We start from the raw sequence: 20294 nt of genomic DNA, 5'->3' as shown, positions 1-20294 counted from the left end.
GGGCAAAGTTTCTTATGAAGACCCCGGACACATCCACGGTTTACTCCAAACCGGCGACTGCACGTCTCCAAGGAGAACTTCGCACCGGCAGGGACCGGTATTCAGACTCCTTCAGGAGAAAGCTGTGTTTTTCCCTTGTCTTTACCATCTACTCTGTATATGCCTCCCGGAGTCCCTATAGGTTCGGTAGTTTTTTCCTGCGTTAGGTTAGCTCCTGGCCCTGTCCAGTGGGATTTACTTTTCTTACCTTCCGGCCTGCTGTTTACATTCTATCCGAGATAGAATGGGTGTATTTTCTCTTATCTTCGTTTATTGTTGCTTTTTTGTTTTGTTTTGTTTTTTTTCATGACTTCCTTTTCCTATTCGCTCGGGTCGTCGTGAGGCCTGACTTGGTCTCCTCCGACCTCCCGGGCACTCGTGGATTGCGGAGAACGTCTCCAGCTTTCCTCGGACTACCAACAGCCTACCTGGACCCCGCGCGCGCGCGCACGGGATCCGGATAGTCGGTTGATAGTTTTCCATTCCTTGTTTCCCAGATTGCCCTCAGCCTTATGCTGACATTTGTGATTGGTGCGCCCTACGGTTTTGGTCACCCTGATCTCTAGGGACTCTAGTTTGCACCACAGGAGGGTGCGGCCCTCCATCACCTCGATCCGAGTATATTTATTTTCAGGAGCAGTGGGCGAATCCTCTCATACGGAATCGGATACTGATTTGTTATTAGAGGGCGCAGTCCCTCACTCGTCATCAACCAGATACTGGGCTGGACACAAAGTACAAGTTTGTAGACCCATTCTCATAGAGAGAACCGGTCTCGGATGTAGACTCTGCTGTTGGTTACTAATGGGTGCGGCCCGCTCAGGCTAGCACCCGGACGCTCTCACGGTATGCGATCACAGTAGTAGAGAGCACGGCTCTTTCATGCACTCGACGCTCTACAGTACCGGCCATTTGTTCATCACACAGGCTTGTGCCTGTGCAAGACATTGATGACTACATAGAGGGGCGTCCCTCCGGAATTCAATTAGAGCTGCCATCCACGCTACTGGCTTCGTCCTAGAGGACTGCCTGGTCATGCAAGTATTACATGTTTGGACTAGATCCCTCTATTCTATCTCCCGTGATGGATCTACTGGATCCGGGCTGCTGTAAAACACGCGAGAAATACTCAGAGGTATAACGGGGGGAGTCTCCCATTTATTTACACACACTCCTGGAGATGGTACACTAACGGATGGTCCTCCGGTATTTTGAGAGTGCAGGTTTTTGGCATATTCGACACCATATAATACAGAGTTTGCTTTCTGTTTTAGATATCCAGACCATTACTAGCAAACTGAGCAGAAAGTTTCCCCCATGTCAAGATGTCGGGAGATACGGAGACCTTCATGGAGCAAACAGGCACCGCCTTGCTCGGGTAACAACATTAAGGAAGGACTATTGCCCGGTCTGAAGGTAAAACCGTACGTATGGGTCATATGGTAAATCAGGAATCCTCGTTTGTCTTGACTTCTCCGGTCTTTACGATCTTGGGATAAAATCGGAGCGCATACCTGGTGAACATGGTTCGGAGATGGATGACCCTTCGTCTATACTCTATTCATCCCTCACGGGAGCCGTCTGTTTTTGGATTCGCGCTACCCCCTTTTTTTTCAACTACCGTCGAGGGGATCTATGAGACTTTACGGAGGTACCTGGTGTACCCCGACTCCTACAGACATCTTTCACTCTTTGACAAGGGCATTGCTGGATGGAAATCTGCGTTCCGGTTGGCTTTTCCCTTCCTTTGAAGGTTTCCAGGATTCGCTATTCCCAGTATAGTCGACCACCGTCCTTCCACACAAGTTCAGTTCGGAACCCTGAATGGACGTCCTTTGGAGTCTTTCTCTACTGCGTCCAAGGTTTACTCAGTCCATTTGGAATCTTAGAATCACTTAGAATACGGCTAGTTTGGCCACGCTCTTGCCTGCATTATGAAATTATTCTCGGATGAGACATATCACCGGGTAGGACAGGAAGGAACGAAAGTTCCTCCTCGGTTTCTAATACGATTTTGGTAGTGGACTTGGGCGCATTCCTTGAAATTGGAGATCTACCTGCAAGACCGCATCGCCGAATATCCCTGGCACGATCGGAGGAACCGCCTTACGGATCATGAGTTGAGACGGTGACAGTTTCTTCTCGCGTCCCCAAGTCCGAACTTGACCTTTGATATTAAAACTACAGGAAGGTGGCTGATAGGTCAGCTTGCCAGCTCATGGACCGGCTGCTAGGAAACAAGTCGCAACCACATACAATGGATTTACCAGCGGATGGTACTTTTTTCCGTAATTGAGATGCTTCGTCGGCTGGCATTTTCTTTTATCCGTCTACTGTCAATTATCGAACTTGGAATGTCCAATTAGGATTACTCTGATATTTCCTGCAATAGATACCAGCGACACAAACAGCGTTGGATTGGTGAATTGAGCGTTGAAACAGCAAATACGAAGCCTCCTGTCATGTTATAAAATTGTAGATTATGCTAGCTTTAGTGTACCTATAATCTTAATTTTATTAATGACAGGAGGCGAGTATTTCCCACCCATTCTTGTCCCTCCCTTGTTTAATGTTATAGTTTAGATTATCAGGTACGTATGCAACTCTGTTTGTTGTATCTGATACCTGTCGCTTGTTCATTATGTCTGTGTTTCTTTTCATAAGTAGGGTTGGGATATCTACATATTAAGGTTAATTTTGGTTGCTACATTGGGTACCTACATGTTTATTCTGAGTACATTTAATTGGATAATCAACCTGTTCGATTCTGTTTTTCTCTCGTTTCAGTTTACAGTCCATCAACACTATCTAGTTTGACGGTTACTCTCGGATGGTGGACATCGTTATATTCATCGTATCTAGGACTTCGTTTCTTCCCCATGATGTTCTCTGCCTTTTATTCTGTTTTGTCGCAGCTTGAAAGAGGAAATGATGCATGGGGAGGGGAGTTTTATAGTACCTAACTTTTTTCTGATTGGTTGTTTTTTCTGTGCTGCTGTGGAGTTCTAGTAAAGAGAGACTTAAGCAAATACTCGCCTCCTGTCATTAATAAAATTAAGATTATAGGTACACTAAAGCTAGCATAATCTACAATTTTGAAAGATTAGATTTACATCCTTGTGCTCCACAGTGACAATGTCAACAAATGAGATTCTTTGTAACTCTGCTGAGATCAGTCTCAGTTGAGTTTTGAAAGGGATATTCTAATTGAAGGTGGTCAGGTTGTTGAGCTAAGAAGAATAGACAGTTGGATATCTACTATTTGTAAAAGATGTTTGAAGGTGAAAGGAAGAGAAGACATAGAATTTTCCTATGGGTCTAGAGAGGGTCTATTTAAAATGGGATTCAACAATGCAAAAATGCATGACAAATTAATTTGAATATTATAAATAACATTTGACAGACGCACGAAGACTAACACATGTGTGAGAGATTGGATTTAAAAGCGTTGCATCTTCCTCTTCTGTGACTGGGGTAAACAACCTCAGAATATATATAGAGATTGACATGGGAATATGAGAAATGCACAATAAACATAGGATTTAATTTACACACAGTTTAGAATAGAACATGAGATTCAGGTTAAGACCCTTGAAGGCACAGGGGGAGCAGTGTATTAGGCTTCCTTTATAGTGCCAGGCTATCTCTACCATAGAATTAATTTATCTATGTAATTGTGAAGATACATATCCATGCTAACTTTGAAAATAGCAATTGACAAGGGAGATCAATCGCACGGCTAAACCTGTCATGCTACCATAGACCTTGCTCTGACACGTGATGCCGTAGGATCTATGGAGTGCTAATTTCGGCATTAAGGTATTAGACTTAGAGCTGGCATACTATCTTGCACAAGGATCTATCAGCCATAGCCTTGCAATCCTCCCTCTGAACACAGAAGCGCTACAGCGATACTTTTGTAAGCACGAGGCGATTAGCCAGTCAGTATAAAATTACAACTGTCTAACCCTCTCCACGTGTCTCTATATTGAGAGACCAATTCAATAGCTCATACTTCTCTCATCAGAAATCTGAATGTATATGCCTACGAGTAATGATAGTTTTACTCTGTGACAATTTTTATAAGCATTCAAAAATAAACACAGTACCAGGTGTTGGAAAGTGATTAACACCCAGAATTTGGTAGTGCAGCGCTTATTTTAAATTCAAACTTACCCTTTCACATTTCACATTTACATTACATGTAAAAAAACAGAGAGCTTATATAGTGTGACTCCGTAATACAATATGTGAATTTATAGTGATATAGGTGAGCGGTATTAAACTCACATGTTAAGGAGCCTTTTATAAATAGGCTTCAAAAGTCGAAGCAGGTTTGTCTTGTGGTGACACACTGACCTTCTTGTTCTTGTAAACATGGTCTTTGCAAATATGTTACAGGGAAATATAAATAAAGAAGAAAGCTTCTAAGTGCAGTGAGTTGGTAGCTTAATAGTGAGCTATAATACACATTTAGAAGCACTCACCTGGTGTAGAGCCTTCCAAAACTGGCTCTGAGTTTAAAGCGTGTGTGTGTCCTTTCTGGGTGACACAACCACTTGATACCTGGTATAGGAAGTCTGGATCCAATTGTTGAAAGTGCACACAGTGCTCTTTATTTAACAAATGAAATAAAATAAAAACTAATAGTAAAATTAAGAAGGGGTTGTGTTACCCAGAAAGGACAAATTGTATTTATTTGTTTTCCGTATATGATATTTATCCTTGTCTGGATTAATAAAGATTTCCTCCATATTTGACACTTATCCCAGCCCTCTCCTTGGTACACTACTTCTCTTCCACATGTGTAGGTTAAGACTCTCCCTCTAAACCTCAGGAAATATTTGGTTAGTGTTGTATGATGTGTGAGCATCACTAAAATATATATTGAAGTTCAAGGTGTGTTTTATCATGTTGGCTCCAAAACAAGATGGTCAAGTATATATTTTACTATTGCCATCATGTTTTGCCACTTCTTCTCCCACTTTTCAGCACGTTCAGGATCCATAGAGATTTCTCTCCCAGTCCGAGATGTTTCTCCCAATGGGAAGATTCTTGTTTTCACCTCATCTGATGATGGTGAGGTGGCTGCCGATACCGCAACGTTCCAAGTGACTGCATGCCTGAAGCAAAATGTGAGCAGGAATTATCAAAAAATCTTAAACACCCTGTACTGAATAGGACCTTCCCAAAATTGTACATTTATCAATCTGAATATGTATTCATAAGAAATCCAGAACATAAAATATTGAATACCTCATCCATTTTAAGCATATAATCTTCTATGCTCTTTTAAACTAACTATGGTCTTCTGAGATAATCCTTTAGTTAGAAACATATCTTCAGGGCCATTGGGGGTGGTTTAAATACCAGCAATACACAAGCAACTTGAGTGATATTATTATCCCCAACACTTAGTAAGTCATAACAGAACCTCTCCATATTGTCATATAAACATGTGCACATGAATCCAAAAAGATTATCAACACAAATAACTTCCAAGTTATAGAGCAAGCCAGAATCTGGCCAGCTAATCTTATATTAAACATCATACCTGTGCTTTGAATTTCAGGTCACCCTTGGGTTTTCTGAGGATCAAGTGCTCCCCGGCTCACTTGTCAAGTTGAATCTCAGAGCCGCCGCTGGCTCTTTATGTGCACTCCGAGTTGTGGACAAGAGTGTTACATTGATGAAACCAGAAGATGAACTCACAGAGGCGAAGGTAAGGTTTCAAAAAAGGTTTCAACAAAAGTTGTTTGTAATATTATATATAAAGTTGTATAAATGATTTTGGTATGTATTTTATTGAGCAATTCAAGATATTATATGATATATATAGACAATTAGATACCATTTTAATCGTTGGTACTAAAATTGCTATTTTGGATGAATTAGAAAAGGGGGACAGGGTTAAGAGAATGCAGGGCAAGAGGGCAAGAGGGCAAAAAAAAAACCCAACTAAAACAGCAAAATTACTTATTTAACTTCACCTCACCGAGAATATTGTGATATTGTGACTCTCAGAACTAATCTTCAAAACTACATATATATATAATATACATTCAAAGAATGGCTAGTAGAATTACAGAGCATGGTTTTGATAATTAGTATATAAGTAATTAGTACTAAAAGCCATAAGCTTGTATATATTTGTGTACAGAAATAATAGGGGAGTTTTAAAAAGGTGCAAGACTGATATTTGTCATAGATTTAAGGTATCTAGGTGAAGAGGACATGGAACATTAGGAATACATTATTACAGAAAGAGTCATAGTTGCGCCCTCAGATCTTGATCTTTAGATATCTAAAACAGCTTGTAAAATCATCAGAAGTCAAAAGGCTAATAATCAAATTTAAAAAATTATAGACCAATATATAATCCAACTTTAATAGACTTTTAAATCCTTTTATAGCTCATTATATAACTTAAGAAAAGTGAGATAAAGAAATAATAGTAAAATATCTTCAGGCTTGTACACTCCCAAAACATTCAAATAAGAGAATTACAGAAGAGGAATTAGCTGGGGCAATACATAGATTGTAAAGACAAAAAAATCCTGGACCAGACCGATATACTGGTCTTTTTTACAAGAGATTTAGCGACCTGTTTTTTCCTCATTTGGTAGGAATGTTTAATGAAGCAACACAAACAGGAACATTTCCAGAGGAATTTAATAAGAGCCAATATAATACCAATATTAAAGCAGGACACGTGTCCTACTAAAATGGAAAATTATAGTCCCATCTTAATTATTTTTTTAAATATAATTGACATTTATTGATTTTGGTTCAATGTATACATCCACAGTACATCACATCACAGTTACATGTCATACATTATACATCATGTAGCTTGTCAGCTTGCCTTTAATACAAAACACAAAGTACAACAGTTCTCAATGGTTTTCCCCTCCTCTTTCCTCCTCCACTGGGTCTTAGGTAAGCTACCAGCGTACGTGTTTGTACGCCCATGTATGAGGTGTCTGTGGTAGAGGTTGGGGGAAGCATGGTCTTTCTTAAATGAGTTGAGCACCTGCTTCGTCCTGTGTTCTGGCAAGAGGTGAAAGGTTACGTGGTGTATGCGATAATATCCAATAGTATCAGTTCTGCTTTGGCATGTAAACTAGGTAACATTCTTGTCACATTAGAACAGTTAACCAAAAGTAAAGAAAACGTGCAGTAGTCTTACTGTGAATTGGCTAGTAAGATCGCAGTGTGGTATTGAGGTTGCAAGGGGTGCTGCTGTCTTTTAATTTTTTTTATTGTAGTTGGGGTCTGTCTTGGCTGCTAGGTTTAGGGTCCCCTCCCCCGAGGGTTGCTTGGTGTAGGGCTTGGTGTAGGGCCTCCCATGGCTCCCAGATCTTTGTAATTGTACAGTTAGTGTTCAATACGTTCGTATGCATAGTGGAGGTTAATTTTGTCTATGAGCGCCTTTTTTGTGGGGCATATACTGGATTTCCAGTTGAGGGCTATAAGTGCTCTAGCCGCAAGGGCAATATGTGATATCAAAGCTCTCTCATGGAATGTCACCTTGGGGGGGAACTCCAGCCAAAGATATATCTCTGGGTCTAGTGGCACCTCTAGCTGAAGTGCAGCCACCAGCTCTGCCACCCAAGTCCACAACTCTTTAAGTGCCCTACATTCCCACCATACATGGGACATAGTGCCCCTCTCTAGGCGGCATCACCAGCATACAGCTGATGTCGTCTCATGTATGCGGCTCAGTCTTTCATGGGTAAGGTTCCAGCGATAAATAAGCTTGTGGTGGGCCTCTATCAGCGAGTAACACCTGGTAACGCCTCTTAGTGCATTTAGTCACCTTTTCCACGTCTCCTGTGAAACTTCTCTACCAGTTTCTTTTTCCCACTGCGACGCTAGTGTCATGGGGTTCCGGGATCCAGGGGCATTAAGGGTTCTATAGCAGCCGGAGAGGAGTTTGGGTTTCAGCGGTGATGTCCAACATCATGCCAGCAGTAACCACGTGTCACTTTCTATAAAGTGGTGTATTTCGCTTCATAATCTACGTGTTCTTATATTACACTTTTAAGTTGCAGGTATGAGAACGTAAATTTTGATGGTAGTTTGAATGTTTCCTGCAAGGTCGGGAATGGGATTAGCTCTCCCTCTAGGATCAGATGTGACAAACTTTTGACTCCCCTGTCTTCCCATTGTCGGACCAAAAGCCATGGAGATGTAGCTTTTAGGACTGCCAGTGGCGCCAATCGGTGAAATTTAGAGTGTGAGTGTCTTGTGTGGAAGGTAGACCATGCATCCAGCGACGCTCTTGTGGTTGGGTATAGGAGGGGGTGTGGTTTTCTCAGGGAGGTGGGGTGTCCACATATGTGCTATAAGTGAGTCCCCTGGCATTTGCTTCTGTTCAATGTCTACTCTGCTGGGGTGCATGGAGGTTGATTGCTTGAGCTAGTAAAGCCGCTCTGCTATATGCCCATACCTGAGGTACACCCATTCCACCCTCTCTAAATGGTCTCTGTAACACCTCCGTCGCTATTCTGGCCCTGCCTCTAAACCAGATAAAATCCATAAACAGTTTTTGTACCTTCTCACAGTAGCTTTTCGGGATCTGTATAGGGAGCATTCTGAAGATGTATTGTAATTTAGGTAGTGACATCATCTTAAGGGCATTTATGCGGCCCAGCCACGGGATTCGTACATCTCTCCAACCCCACAGCTCTTGTCTCAGGGCTGCCAGCATCGGGATATGGTTGTGTTGTGTTAGTGTTGTTATTGATTTGGTAATTTTAACTCCTAAGTAAGTTACATAGTCTTCTCTCCAAACTGGTAGAGGTTAGCAAGGATCGTCTGTTTGTTTCTAGGTATGTTAATAGGTAGCGCCTGTGTTTTGCCCACGTTAAGTTTGTAGTAGGAACTTTCCCAAAGGTATTCAATAGGTCTACCAGCCAGGGAAGTGACCTTTCTGGTCGAGAGAGTGTTAGGATGATATCATCAGCGAAGAGCAAGAGTTTGTGTGCTTGGTCTCCGATTGAAATGTCTGTGATGTCGTGGGATTCTCGAATGAGCTGAGCTAGGGGCTCCAGGCATAAAATGAACAAAAGGGGGGACAGGGGACACCCCTGCCTGGTCCCGTTCATGATGGAAAATGGGCAGGAGCTAAAGCCCACATTGGAGACACTAGCTGTAGGGCCGGTGTACAATGCCATTATTGCTGTGATAAACGGGGGAGGGAGTCCGAACCTCCTCATCACCTCCTCCATGTATAGCCAATTAAGTCTATCGAGGGCCTTCTCCGCGTCAAGCGCTAAGAGAAGGCCCTCGCTCGATTCCTCTCGGATGTGATGTATCACATTCAAGAGATGACTGGAGTTGTCCGACCCCTGCCTCCCCTTAATAAAGCCTGATTGATTGTAGTGTATGAGTTTAGGCAGGAGTGAGCTGAGTCTCTCAGCTATTATTTTGGCATATAGTTTTGTATCTATGTTTAGGAGTGAGATTGGCCTAAAATTCGGACAAACAGTTGTTTTTTTGCCTGGCTTTGGTAGGGTAACTATATGGGCTAGGAGCATTTCCCTAGGGAGGGTTACCCTTTTGGAAAAAGTCATTGAACAGGGTCAATACGTGAGAGCTCAATTGGTTGTGGAACGTCTTGTAATAGGTAGCCAACAGGCCATCTGTTCCCAGGCTCTTTGCTGTGGGTAGGGCCTTGATATAGGTCTGTATTTTCTCATGCGTGATAGGCATAAGGAGTGTCTGCATGTCTGTTTCCTGTAGTCTGGGCAAGTGGGTCTTATCTAGGAATGTGTTGATCTCATTCTGGGTTGGGACATGGGTCGAGGGGTCATTCCCAAGGTTATACAGTGAGCTGTAGTATTTGGCGAATTCTTGTACGATTGCATCTGGGTTTAATAGCCTGTCTCCCCTTGTTGTGTGTATATATGCAATCTTTGTGGCTAATGCACTTTTTTCAATTGTGGGGCTAGAAGAGATCCAGCTCTATTGCCCTGTTCAAAGAAGCACTGTTTAAATCTGCGGAGCATCAAATTGGTTTTGGCCAGTTCTATTTCTTCTAGTTGGCGCTGTATGTGTTTGAGCTTCTTCGCTTGTTGGGGGTTTGGGGCTGATTTGTTTAATGCGGATATTTCCGTCAGTTTTTTGGTAAGGTCCAAATATGTTTTAAGCCTTTGTGCTTTAGCATAACTAGCATGTTTAATCAAAACCCCTCTAATGTAGGCCTTGTGAGCTAGCCAGAGCGAGTCCAGCTTCGTTCCTGGTACCTGGTTGGTGCTAAAGTATAGATTTAGTTCTTCCTGGATATCTGCAAGTATACGTGGATGTCAGGATCGGGACAGGGATCCAACACGCAGCGTACAAACAGTAGCCAGATACGTATACCGGACCTTAGAATGGCCGGACTAACGTAAGTAGTACTGAGAGAATAGTCAAAGACAAGCCGAGGTCGAGGGTAACAGAAGGCAGGAGAGCGAGAGACAAGCCGAATCAAGGATACAGAGGTAAGCAGAGTAGAAAAAGCAAGCCGGGTCAAAATCAAAGGGAATAAGCAGAACACAAGCACTGAGTGACTAGAACAAGCTAGAACCACGACAGGGCAATGAGCTGACGAGAGAAGCTCCGTTAAATACCCTGTTCCGAAAAGTAACCACGCCTCTGAGGCGTCCTGATTGGTCCTGCAGCATTTGACTGACAGGTCGTTCCGGTAGTTTCCTGACGACTTCCGGACGTGATGCTGTAAAAGGCAGTCACTCCCTCGCGGCCGGCTTTGCACGACCGGATAGACCGCGAGGAAGGAAGCCATCAGGCCGTCCGGATGAAGGAACTGCTAAGTCTCTACCTCTTTCGGAGGTAGAGACCACAGGTACCCTGACAGTACCCCCCCTCTCAGATACGCCCACCGGGCGGAAGACACCAGGGCGAGAAGGGAAGCGAGAGTGGAACGCCCTGCGGAGACGGGGAGCATGCACATCCTCCTGAGGTACCCAACTTCTCTCCTCAGGACCATAACCCTTCCAATCGACCAGATACTGCAGTCTCCCTCGGGAGACTCGAGAATCAACGATGGAATTGACCTCATACTCCTCCTGACCCTCCACTTGCACAGAGCGAGGAGGGGCGATCGTGGAGGAGAACCTGTTACATATTAGTGGTTTTAGCAAGGAAACATGAAATGAATTCGGAATGCGCAAGGCATTAGGCAACGCTAAACGATACGCAACTGGGTTAATTTGAGACAGTACCCTGTAAGGTCCAATATATCGAGGAGCAAACTTCATGGACGGCACCTTTAACCGAATGTTTCTAGTACTTAACCATACTCTATCACCTGGAACAAACACCGGTGCTGCCCTTCTACGTTTGTCAGCGTGTTTTTTAACCAGCATGGAATTGTGCAGAAGGATTTGTCGAGTCTGATCCCACAACTTCCTTAAATTGGCAACATGAATATCCACCGACGGTACCCCTTGAGAAGAAGACTCCGAAGGAAGGATGGAAGGATGGAAGCCATAATTCAAGAAAAAAGGGCTAGACTGCGTAGAATCACAAATGAGATTGTTATGTGCAAACTCCGCCCAAGGAATCAAACCGACCCAATCGTCCTGATGTTCAGAAACGAAACAACGTAAATATTGTTCAACTTTTTGGTTAGTGCGTTCAGCAGCTCCATTGGACTGAGGATGATAGGCAGAGGAGAAATTCAATTTGATGCCTAGTTGGGAGCAGCAAGATTTCCAAAAACGGGAAACAAATTGAGAGCCTCTGTCAGAGACAATTTGGGAAGGTATCCCATGCAAACGGAAAATCTCCCTAGCGAATATCTCCGCTAATTCAGGTGAAGATGGGAGTTTAGGTAAGGGAATGAAGTGAGCCATCTTAGTAAATCTGTCCACCACAGTGAGGATAACAGTCTGCTTTTTAGAGATAGGCAAATCAACAATGAAGTCCATGGCCAAACAGGACCATGGCTTTTCAGGGACCTCTAAAGGATGCAGAAATCCGCATGGAAGCGAATGAGGTTGCTTAGTCTTGGTACAAACCTCACATGCCCCTATGAATTCTTTAATATCCTTACGTAAGTCAGGCCACCAAAAATCTTTAGAGACCAGAGCATATGTTTTGCGGATGCCCGGATGCCCCGCCACTTTGCTGTTATGGAGACAGCGTAGCACCTCCAGTTGGAGAGTGGCAGGAACGAAGTGTCGATCCCCAGGAGTCTGTTTGGGTGCCAAATGCTGAGATTTCATGATCTCGGAAAGCAATGGAGAGTGAATCCTAAGATTCGTGTTTGCGATGATATTTCCCTTGGGAACTATGGAGGACAGGACTGGTTCAGTTATAGTGGATGGTTCATATTGACGAGACAAAGCATCGGCTTTGGAGTTCTTAGAACCAGGTCTATAAGTAAGTACATAATTAAAGTGAGTGAGGAACAAGGACCAGCGAGCCTGTCTGGCGGATAAGCGCTTAGCCTCCCCAATATAAGACAAGTTCTTATGATCCGTTAATATAGTAACAGGGTGTAATGTCCCTTCCAGTAAATGTCTCCACTCCTTTAAAGCCTTAATGACCGCTAACAGTTCCCTCTCCCCGATGTCATATCTGCTCTCAGGCCCAGATAATTTCTTAGAGAAGAAACCACAAGGGTGTAACAGTTTATCCACCCCTAACCTTTGAGATAGAACAGCCCCAACTCCTGTCTCAGAGGCATCGACCTCGAGCAAGAAAGGCAGAGTCGTATCAGGATGAACTAGAATGGGAGCCGAGGCAAAAAGTTCCTTGAGAGTTTTGAAAGCAACAAGAGCCTCCTTAGACCAGACCTTAGTATCAGCCCCTTGTTTGGTCATATTGGTAATAGGCGAAATGATAGAGGAGTATCCCTTAATGAAGCGCCTATAGTAGTTGGAAAAACCAATAAAACCTCTGGATAGCCTTGAGTCCTTTGGGCAAAGGCCAGTCTAAAATAGATTGGAGTTTTCCAGGGTCCATTTTAAAACCTTCCCCAGAAATCACGTACCCAAGAAAGTCTGTCTGAGACTGATCAAAACTGCATTTCTCCAATTTGCAGTATAGACCATGTTGCAGAAGTTTGTGTAATACCTTTCTGACCTGTTTATGGTGAGTCTCAATCTCCTTAGAGTGTATTAGTATGTCGTCCAGGTAAACAATAACACAATCATGTTGAAACTCCCTAAGTACCTCATTAATCAAATCTTGAAATACTGCAGGAGCATTGCAAAAGTCCAAAGTCCAAATGGCATAACCGTGTATTCGTAGTGGCCATACCGGGTATTGAATGCCGTCATCCACTCGTGACCATGCTGGATTCTCACCAAATTGTATGCCCCTCTAAGATCTAACTTGGTGAAGATCTTGGAGCCCTTAAGACGATCAAATAACTCAGTAATCAGTGGGATAGGATAGGCATTTCTGACAGTTATTTTATTCAAGCCTCGGTAATCGATACAAGGTCTCAGCGTACCATCCTTTTTCTTAATAAAAAAGAACCCAGCCCCGGCCGGGGAAGAAGACCTCCTAATGAATCCTTTTTCTAAATTCTCCCGAATATACTCCTCCAGAACCGAGTTTTCCTGAACAGACAAAGGATATACATGGCCCCTCGGAGGCATCGTCCCTGGTAAAAGCTTAATCTTACAATCAAATGACCTGTGTGGCGGCAAAGAATCGGCATTCTTCTTGTCAAATACTGCCTTTAAGTCTAGGTAAAGGTCTGGTATTTGTCTTTCTGTGGACTGAGTAGGATTCTCCGGTATGTTAATATTAGCTAAGGGAGAAACCTTGCTTAAACACCTCTCCTGGCAGCCCTGGCCCCACGAGAGTATCTCCCCTAACTCCCAATCAATAATAGGGTTATGTCTCTTCAACCATGAGTACCCTAGAACTATGGGAACGGAAGGGGACGAAATGAGCATAAGAGATAAATTCTCAACGTGTAGGATACCAACATTTAAATCAATGGGTATGGTCTCACGAAAGATAACAGGGTCTAGTAGTGGTCTACCATCTATGGCCTCAACGGCCAAGGGTGTCTCCCTTAGCTCGGTTGGGATGTTGTTTTTACTCGCAAAGGCCTGGTCGATAAAATTCTCCGCAGCACCGGAATCTATCAATGCCATAGCCCTTACTACTTCCCTCTCCCAAGTCAAGGAAACTGGTAGCAGAAACCTGTGATCTTTATAATTAGGAGTAGAGGACAAAATCGAAACACCCAAGGCCTGTCCTCTAGAAAGACTTAGGTGCGAGCGTTTCCCGGACGGTTAGAACAGTTCGAGAGTAAATGACCTTTGGCTCCACAATACATACACAAACCCTCTCTTCTTCTGTACTGTCTTTCCTCCTCAGAGAGGCGGGTATACCCTATCTGCATAGGTTCAGGAAGCAAAGATACCGTGGAGTCAGGACTTGGAAAAGAGGGAGCTAACCTAAAAGAAGGTCTCTGATTCCTCTCTCGAGTGTTCTGTCTCTCTCTTAAACGTTCATCTATACGAGAGATGAACGAAATTAAATCTTCTAAACTCTCAGGGAGTTCTCTAGTAGCAACCTCATCAAGGATTACATCAGATAGACCATTCAAAAATACATCCATATACGCCGGCTCGTTCCACTTGACTTCTGACGCCAGAGACCTGAACTCTAGTGCATAATCCACAAGTGTTCGGTTCTCCTGTCTCAGGCGCAACAGTAATCTGGCTGCATTAACCTTTCTACCTGGAGGGTCAAATGTTCTTCTAAAAGCAGCTACAAATGCGTTATAGTTATATACTTATGGGTTATCATTCTCCCATAGTGGATTGGCCCATCTCAGAGCCTTCTCAATAAGTAGGGTGATAATAAATCCTACCTTTGCCCTATCTGTAGGATAGGAGCGAGGTTGCAATTCAAAATGGATACTAATTTGGTTTAAGAAACCACGACACTTCTCAGGCGCCCCACCATAGCGTACTGGGGGGGTAATGCGAGAAGAAGCACCCACTGTGGCTACCTCTAAACCTGAACTGACAGGAGAAATAGGGGTATTACGTATCTCCTCTGGTGGGTTATTGGCACGAGATAATAGTGCCTGAAGCGCAAGTGCCATCTGATCCATTCTGTGATCCATGGCTTCAAACCTAGGATCAGGAGAAGCAAGCTGACTGTTTGTACTTGCAGGATCCATTGGCCCTGTCGTAATGTCAGGATCGGGACAGGGATCCAACACGCAGCGTACAAACAGTAGCCAGATACGTATACCGGACCTTAGAATGGCCGGACTAACGTAAGTAGTACTGAGAGAATAGTCAAAGACAAGCCGAGGTCGAGGGTAACAGAAGGCAGGAGAGCGAGAGACAAGCCGAATCAAGGATACAGAGGTAAGCAGAGTAGAAAAAGCAAGCCGGGTCAAAACCAAAGGGAATAAGCAGAACACAAGCACTGAGTGACTAGAACAAGCTATAACCATGACAGGGCAATGAGCTGACGAGAGAAGCTCCGTTAAATACCCTGTTCCGAAAAGTAACCACGCCTCTGAGGCGTCCTGATTGGTCCTGCAGCATTTGACTGACAGGTCGTTCCGGTAGTTTCCTGACGACTTCCGGACGTGATGCTGTAAAAGGCAGTCACTCCCTCGCGGCCGGCTTTGCACGACCGGATAGACCGCGAGGAAGGAAGCCATCAGGCCGTCCGGATGAAGGAACTGCTAAGTCTCTACCTCTTTCGGAGGTAGAGACCACAGGTACCCTGACAGTGGATTAGTGAGTAGGTGTTCGTTCATGCTCCAAGAGCCCCTGCCTTTGTTGTGGAATTGTTCCCCCAATTGGAGCGTCACTGGTGCATGGTCAGACCACGAGATCAAACCTATCCCCGTCTCCTGTACTCTCAATATCATCGAGCTGTATAAGGAATCGGTCTATATGTGAGTAGGAGTTGTGTGCAATAGAGTGGAATGTGTAGTCCCTCCCTATTGAGTGTGTCACCCTCCATGGGTCTATATATCCATGGGTTAAGAGGGATTGGTTCAGTTTTAATGTTGTGGAACCTCTGTGTGTCCCCGTGGTTTGATCCACTGTCCCTGAGGACATAACGTCCAACTGGTCATCTAAGATAAAATTTGTGTCCCCTCCCATGATCACTTCCCCCAGTCTCCATTTGTCTATCTTCTGAAAAATAGTTTTAAGGAGGGCTGATCGGTGTGTGGTCCATGCAGGGCCGGCCTTAGGGGTGTGCGAGCTGTGCGGTCGCACAGGGCGCCATGGCAACAGGGGCGCCCTGGAAGCCGACACAATTCAATGTCTGCAGCTTTCATGGGCTGGCTGGGGAGATCAGATCTCCCCAGCCAGCCCACAGAATTTAACTAAGCAGTACTTACTGCATGGTAAGCAGGCAGGCAGCAGGGACCCACACTCACTCATTCAATGCTGAGCAGCACTTCCACTCCCTGTACTCAGTGTGACACCTTAGCCCCGCCCCCTCCTCACACAGAACAAGCAGTGTGGGAAGCAGGGAGAAGTCTGCTGTGAAGGCAGGGACAGACAGCAGGCACAGCATGGTAAGACCAAAGGGACAGGAGGTGGAGTAAGAGAAAAATGGACAAGTGGGGTTAGAAGGATAAACCTTTCTAGGAGTGTGGGAGAGAAAAAAAAGAGGTTTGGTAGAGGGAGAGAGGTGAAGTTTATGGAAGAGGGAGAAGCCTAATATGGGGTAGTTTGTGCAATATTCTTGTATGTGAAGGACTCAAGTCACTCATTGCCCTGCTTTGGTAAGTGTCCCAAAGCAGGGTAAATCAATCTAGATCTGCAGCTATTGCAAACAGATTTCACACATCCACAAAGAAAACATGCACAAAGAATTGCATGCACATATTTTCCTTTGGGGGTACATCTACTAAATTGTTAGAAACAATAAACGGCCAGTTCCTTTAATGGGACACTATAGTCAGCAGAACAACTACAGCTTTAATGTAGTTGTTCTGGTTAGTATAATCATTTACTTCAGGCATTTTCATGCAAACGCTGCCATTTACATTGCCCCCTAGGGACACCTCCAAGTGGCCACTGGAGGTGCTTCCTGGGGCAGTGCTGCACAGTAGGCAGCACTGCCGTTTAGTGTCTCCATGCTCTGCATGGAGACGCTGACATTTTCTAATAGAGATGCATTGAGTCAATGCATCTCTATGAGGAGGTACAGATTGGCCAAAACTGCGTTTGGCCCCACCTCTTTGCCAACTTTAGCCAATCCAGTGCTTTCCCTGGGAAAGTTGCAAATTTGCACTATTCTAAAAACTTTTTATGACCAGGAAGGGGCGCGGTGAAGATTTTTCGCACAGGGCGCCTAAAGCCCTAAGGCCGGCACTGGGTCCATGTATATTAACTAGCATGAACTGTGCGTTGTTAATAGTGCATTGGATTATCAAATATCTGCCATTCTTATCAGCGTATTTTGCCACCAGCGTGAAGGCAACCTCCTTGCTAACTAGGATGGAGACTCCCCTTTTCTTTTTAGAGTAGCAAGCATGGAAGTCTACCGGAAATTGTGGGGAATTGAATTTAGGTCTGTGTCCCTATTTAAAATGGGTTTCCTGGTAAAATGCTATGTGAGTGTTTGCCCGTTTGTTTTGCTTCCTGGAGTGCCAGGTGTCTTTTGTGTGGTGAATTCAACCCTTTTGCGTTAAGCGAGAAAATGTTAAGCACCATTGCTCGAGGAAATTTTGTAAGCTGAGACTAGGGGCCTAGTAGCCCTTGGTGTACACCCAAAGAAGACATATTCACAGACATTGCATACCAGCCATGGATTGACATTATACATAATGAAAAGAAAAAGGATAAGAAAAAAAAAGAGTGTTAAACCAAACTTGAACTATGTACAGGTGTCCCCAAACTCTAGATAACCTCATCCGAGGCATTTGAGTACAAACCGGGGACAAGAATAAATTGACAGTGTGAACATGTCACGCCGCAGTGGCTCTGTAGTGAGTCTGGTGGGGATGTGGGTAATAAGGTAACAGAGAGATGTGCGGGCAGAGGCCTTCGCATGGAGTCTCGCCTCCTACGGCCTCCTTGAGGTTACCAATGGTGTTGGAACTTCTGAGTTAGTGTTTTCCTTTTTTTTATTATTATTATTATTTTCCTTTTGTTTCTTTTTTTTTTATTTCTTTTTTATTTTTTTACATTTATTTATTTATATATATATATATACATTTTTAATTATTATAATTTTTTTCAAATGTTATGTTTGCTAGAGAACTTAGAAGGCGAAAGAGATAGTAGATAGTAGGAGGGGAGAATTATCAGTTTTTTAAGAGAGGTAATACTGCACCCAGTCCGTGGTAAGCATGTAGCTCCTGATGGTGCGCAGGATTGCTATTTGATAGTCCCAAGGTGGCGATTCACTTGGCGGATGCAACTTTTTGCCAGTCCCCTTTAATTCTGGTAGCCAATAGCTCCAGGTCCCCGGCGGGCAAAGTAATTGCTTGGAGCGGAATGTTCCATTGTGTCAGTATTTTGTGACCTTCTTCTGGCATTGCGGCGATCCTGTCTGAGCCGTTATTGTGGATGATGAGGCGGATGGGAAATCCCCATTTGTAAGGGATTTGCACCTCTCTCAGCGCCCTGGTGATGGTACCGAAGGATCTTCATTTTGCCAGTGTACCTGGAGATAGGTCCGCACAAAAAACTGAAGTCCTGCATACCTGCCTGCCAGTCGTGCAGGGTCTCTGGCTGCCTGCATCAACCTCTCTTTGGTGGCAAAAGAGTGGATGCGGACTATGGCGGCGATGTTCCGCGGTTTCATTAGCCTATGAGCCCTGTCTAGCTCCAATTCCTGGGCTGAGGCATCTGGCAGCAGGGTTTGGAATAGCTGGGTTAGGTATGGCTTTAGAATCCCTTGCCTTAACCTCCTCTGGGATGCCGCACAGGCGGATGTTATTTCTAAATGAGATGTGCGCTACCCAATTGCTTGTACCTCCTTCCTGATGTCTGCTGCCAGTTTTTGAAAATCTGATCTGATAGTAGTCCTCAGATCTTCCAGCAGCTTAAGAATATTGCTTTCCCCAGTCTGCAGAGCAGTGGCCCTTGAGATCGAGGTCATGTCACTCCGTTCTAAATCACTGCGTTCCGATTCTGAGGTAGGGGAGCGTGTCTCTCCGGCGCCATCTTGGATGCGCTTGCCTGGCGAGGAGAAGGCCATGATCTTCATCAAGGGTGTTTTGCTCTTAGATTTGCAAGCGGTTTTGCTTGCCATGGTAACCTGGGAGTGCAGTCCGTTGGTAAGTTCTTATTTGTGCGCGTTTTTCGTTGCTAGCTGTGTGGAATCAAGCTAATGTGCCGTTTTTTTTTCGGTGGAGCTCTCTGCCTATGCTTCCGTCTGCAATCCGGTCTTGGCCATGCCCCCGCCCCATCTCACTTTTGAATAATTACCTGAAGTTATATGCATCAACACGGGCAGACAGACTTAAGAAAGTCATAGACAACATTACATCATGATCAGGTTAAGTTTATTCCAAATAGAACAGCTAATTTGAACTCTTGAAAGATTTTGAATATTTTGGATCTAGGATAAAGAACTCGCCTTCCCATGCTGACCCTGTCGGTGGATGCAGGGTCGGCTGGGAATATTTGAGTCTGACTTTAAAAAGAGTAGGCATAGATGGGTGGATGCATAAGGCTATAATGGTCCTTCATAAATCACCATCATCCAGAGTTGTAGGACAAAACATCTGTTGTGAATGGTTCCCACTATTGAGTGGAACACGTCAAGGGTGTCCACTTTCCCCATTGTTCTATATCATTTCTTTCCAATCATTTGCATGTAGGATTAGTTAAAATAAACATATTAAAGGAGTTGTATTACAATCACTAGAATCAAAAATAAACCTATATGCAGATGACACATGATCACACTAACAGATCCAATTAAGTAATTGGAACATTTAATGGTTGAGTTTACTGAATATTCTGAAGCTTCTAATTTTAACATTAACATAGAGAAATCAATTATTATGGGCTTTAATTTAACAACAGAGATACAAAAAATGGAATTAAAACCAAATATGGCTTTGTATGATCTAAAAAAGTAATAAACTATCTTGGAGTGAAGATAGCAAAACAAATTCAAACTTGTATGGAAATTGTTTTTTTTTTTTAAATTGTTAAAAGCCACAAATCATGCCCTGAAAGACTGGAAAAATGTGGAAGTATCGTGGATAAGCAGAGCTAATATAATTAACGTATATCTATTACCAAAATAGCTATATTTATTCCAAATGCTCCCTCTCA

The 20294-nt window shown here is 43.8% G+C and overlaps 1 protein-coding gene across 2 annotated transcripts in view; it reads left to right on the top strand.

Moving 5' to 3' along the window:
- Positions 1-20294, top strand: part of LOC134574918 (alpha-2-macroglobulin-like protein 1) — a 259124-nt gene that overhangs the window by 161494 nt on the left and 77336 nt on the right. For both annotated transcript variants that reach the window (XM_063433983.1, XM_063433984.1), the window contains exons 16-17: positions 5032-5174; positions 5612-5761. In XM_063433983.1, the coding sequence (XP_063290053.1) occupies positions 5032-5174; positions 5612-5761 (293 nt within the window). The remainder of the gene's footprint in view (positions 1-5031; positions 5175-5611; positions 5762-20294) is intronic.

The sequence above is a fragment of the Pelobates fuscus genome, chromosome 10 (assembly GCF_036172605.1).
Source record: "Pelobates fuscus isolate aPelFus1 chromosome 10, aPelFus1.pri, whole genome shotgun sequence".
NCBI classification, from domain to species: domain Eukaryota; kingdom Metazoa; phylum Chordata; class Amphibia; order Anura; family Pelobatidae; genus Pelobates; species Pelobates fuscus.
Note: the sequence above shows the minus strand (reverse complement) of the source record. Positions and strands in the feature narration are given on the sequence as shown.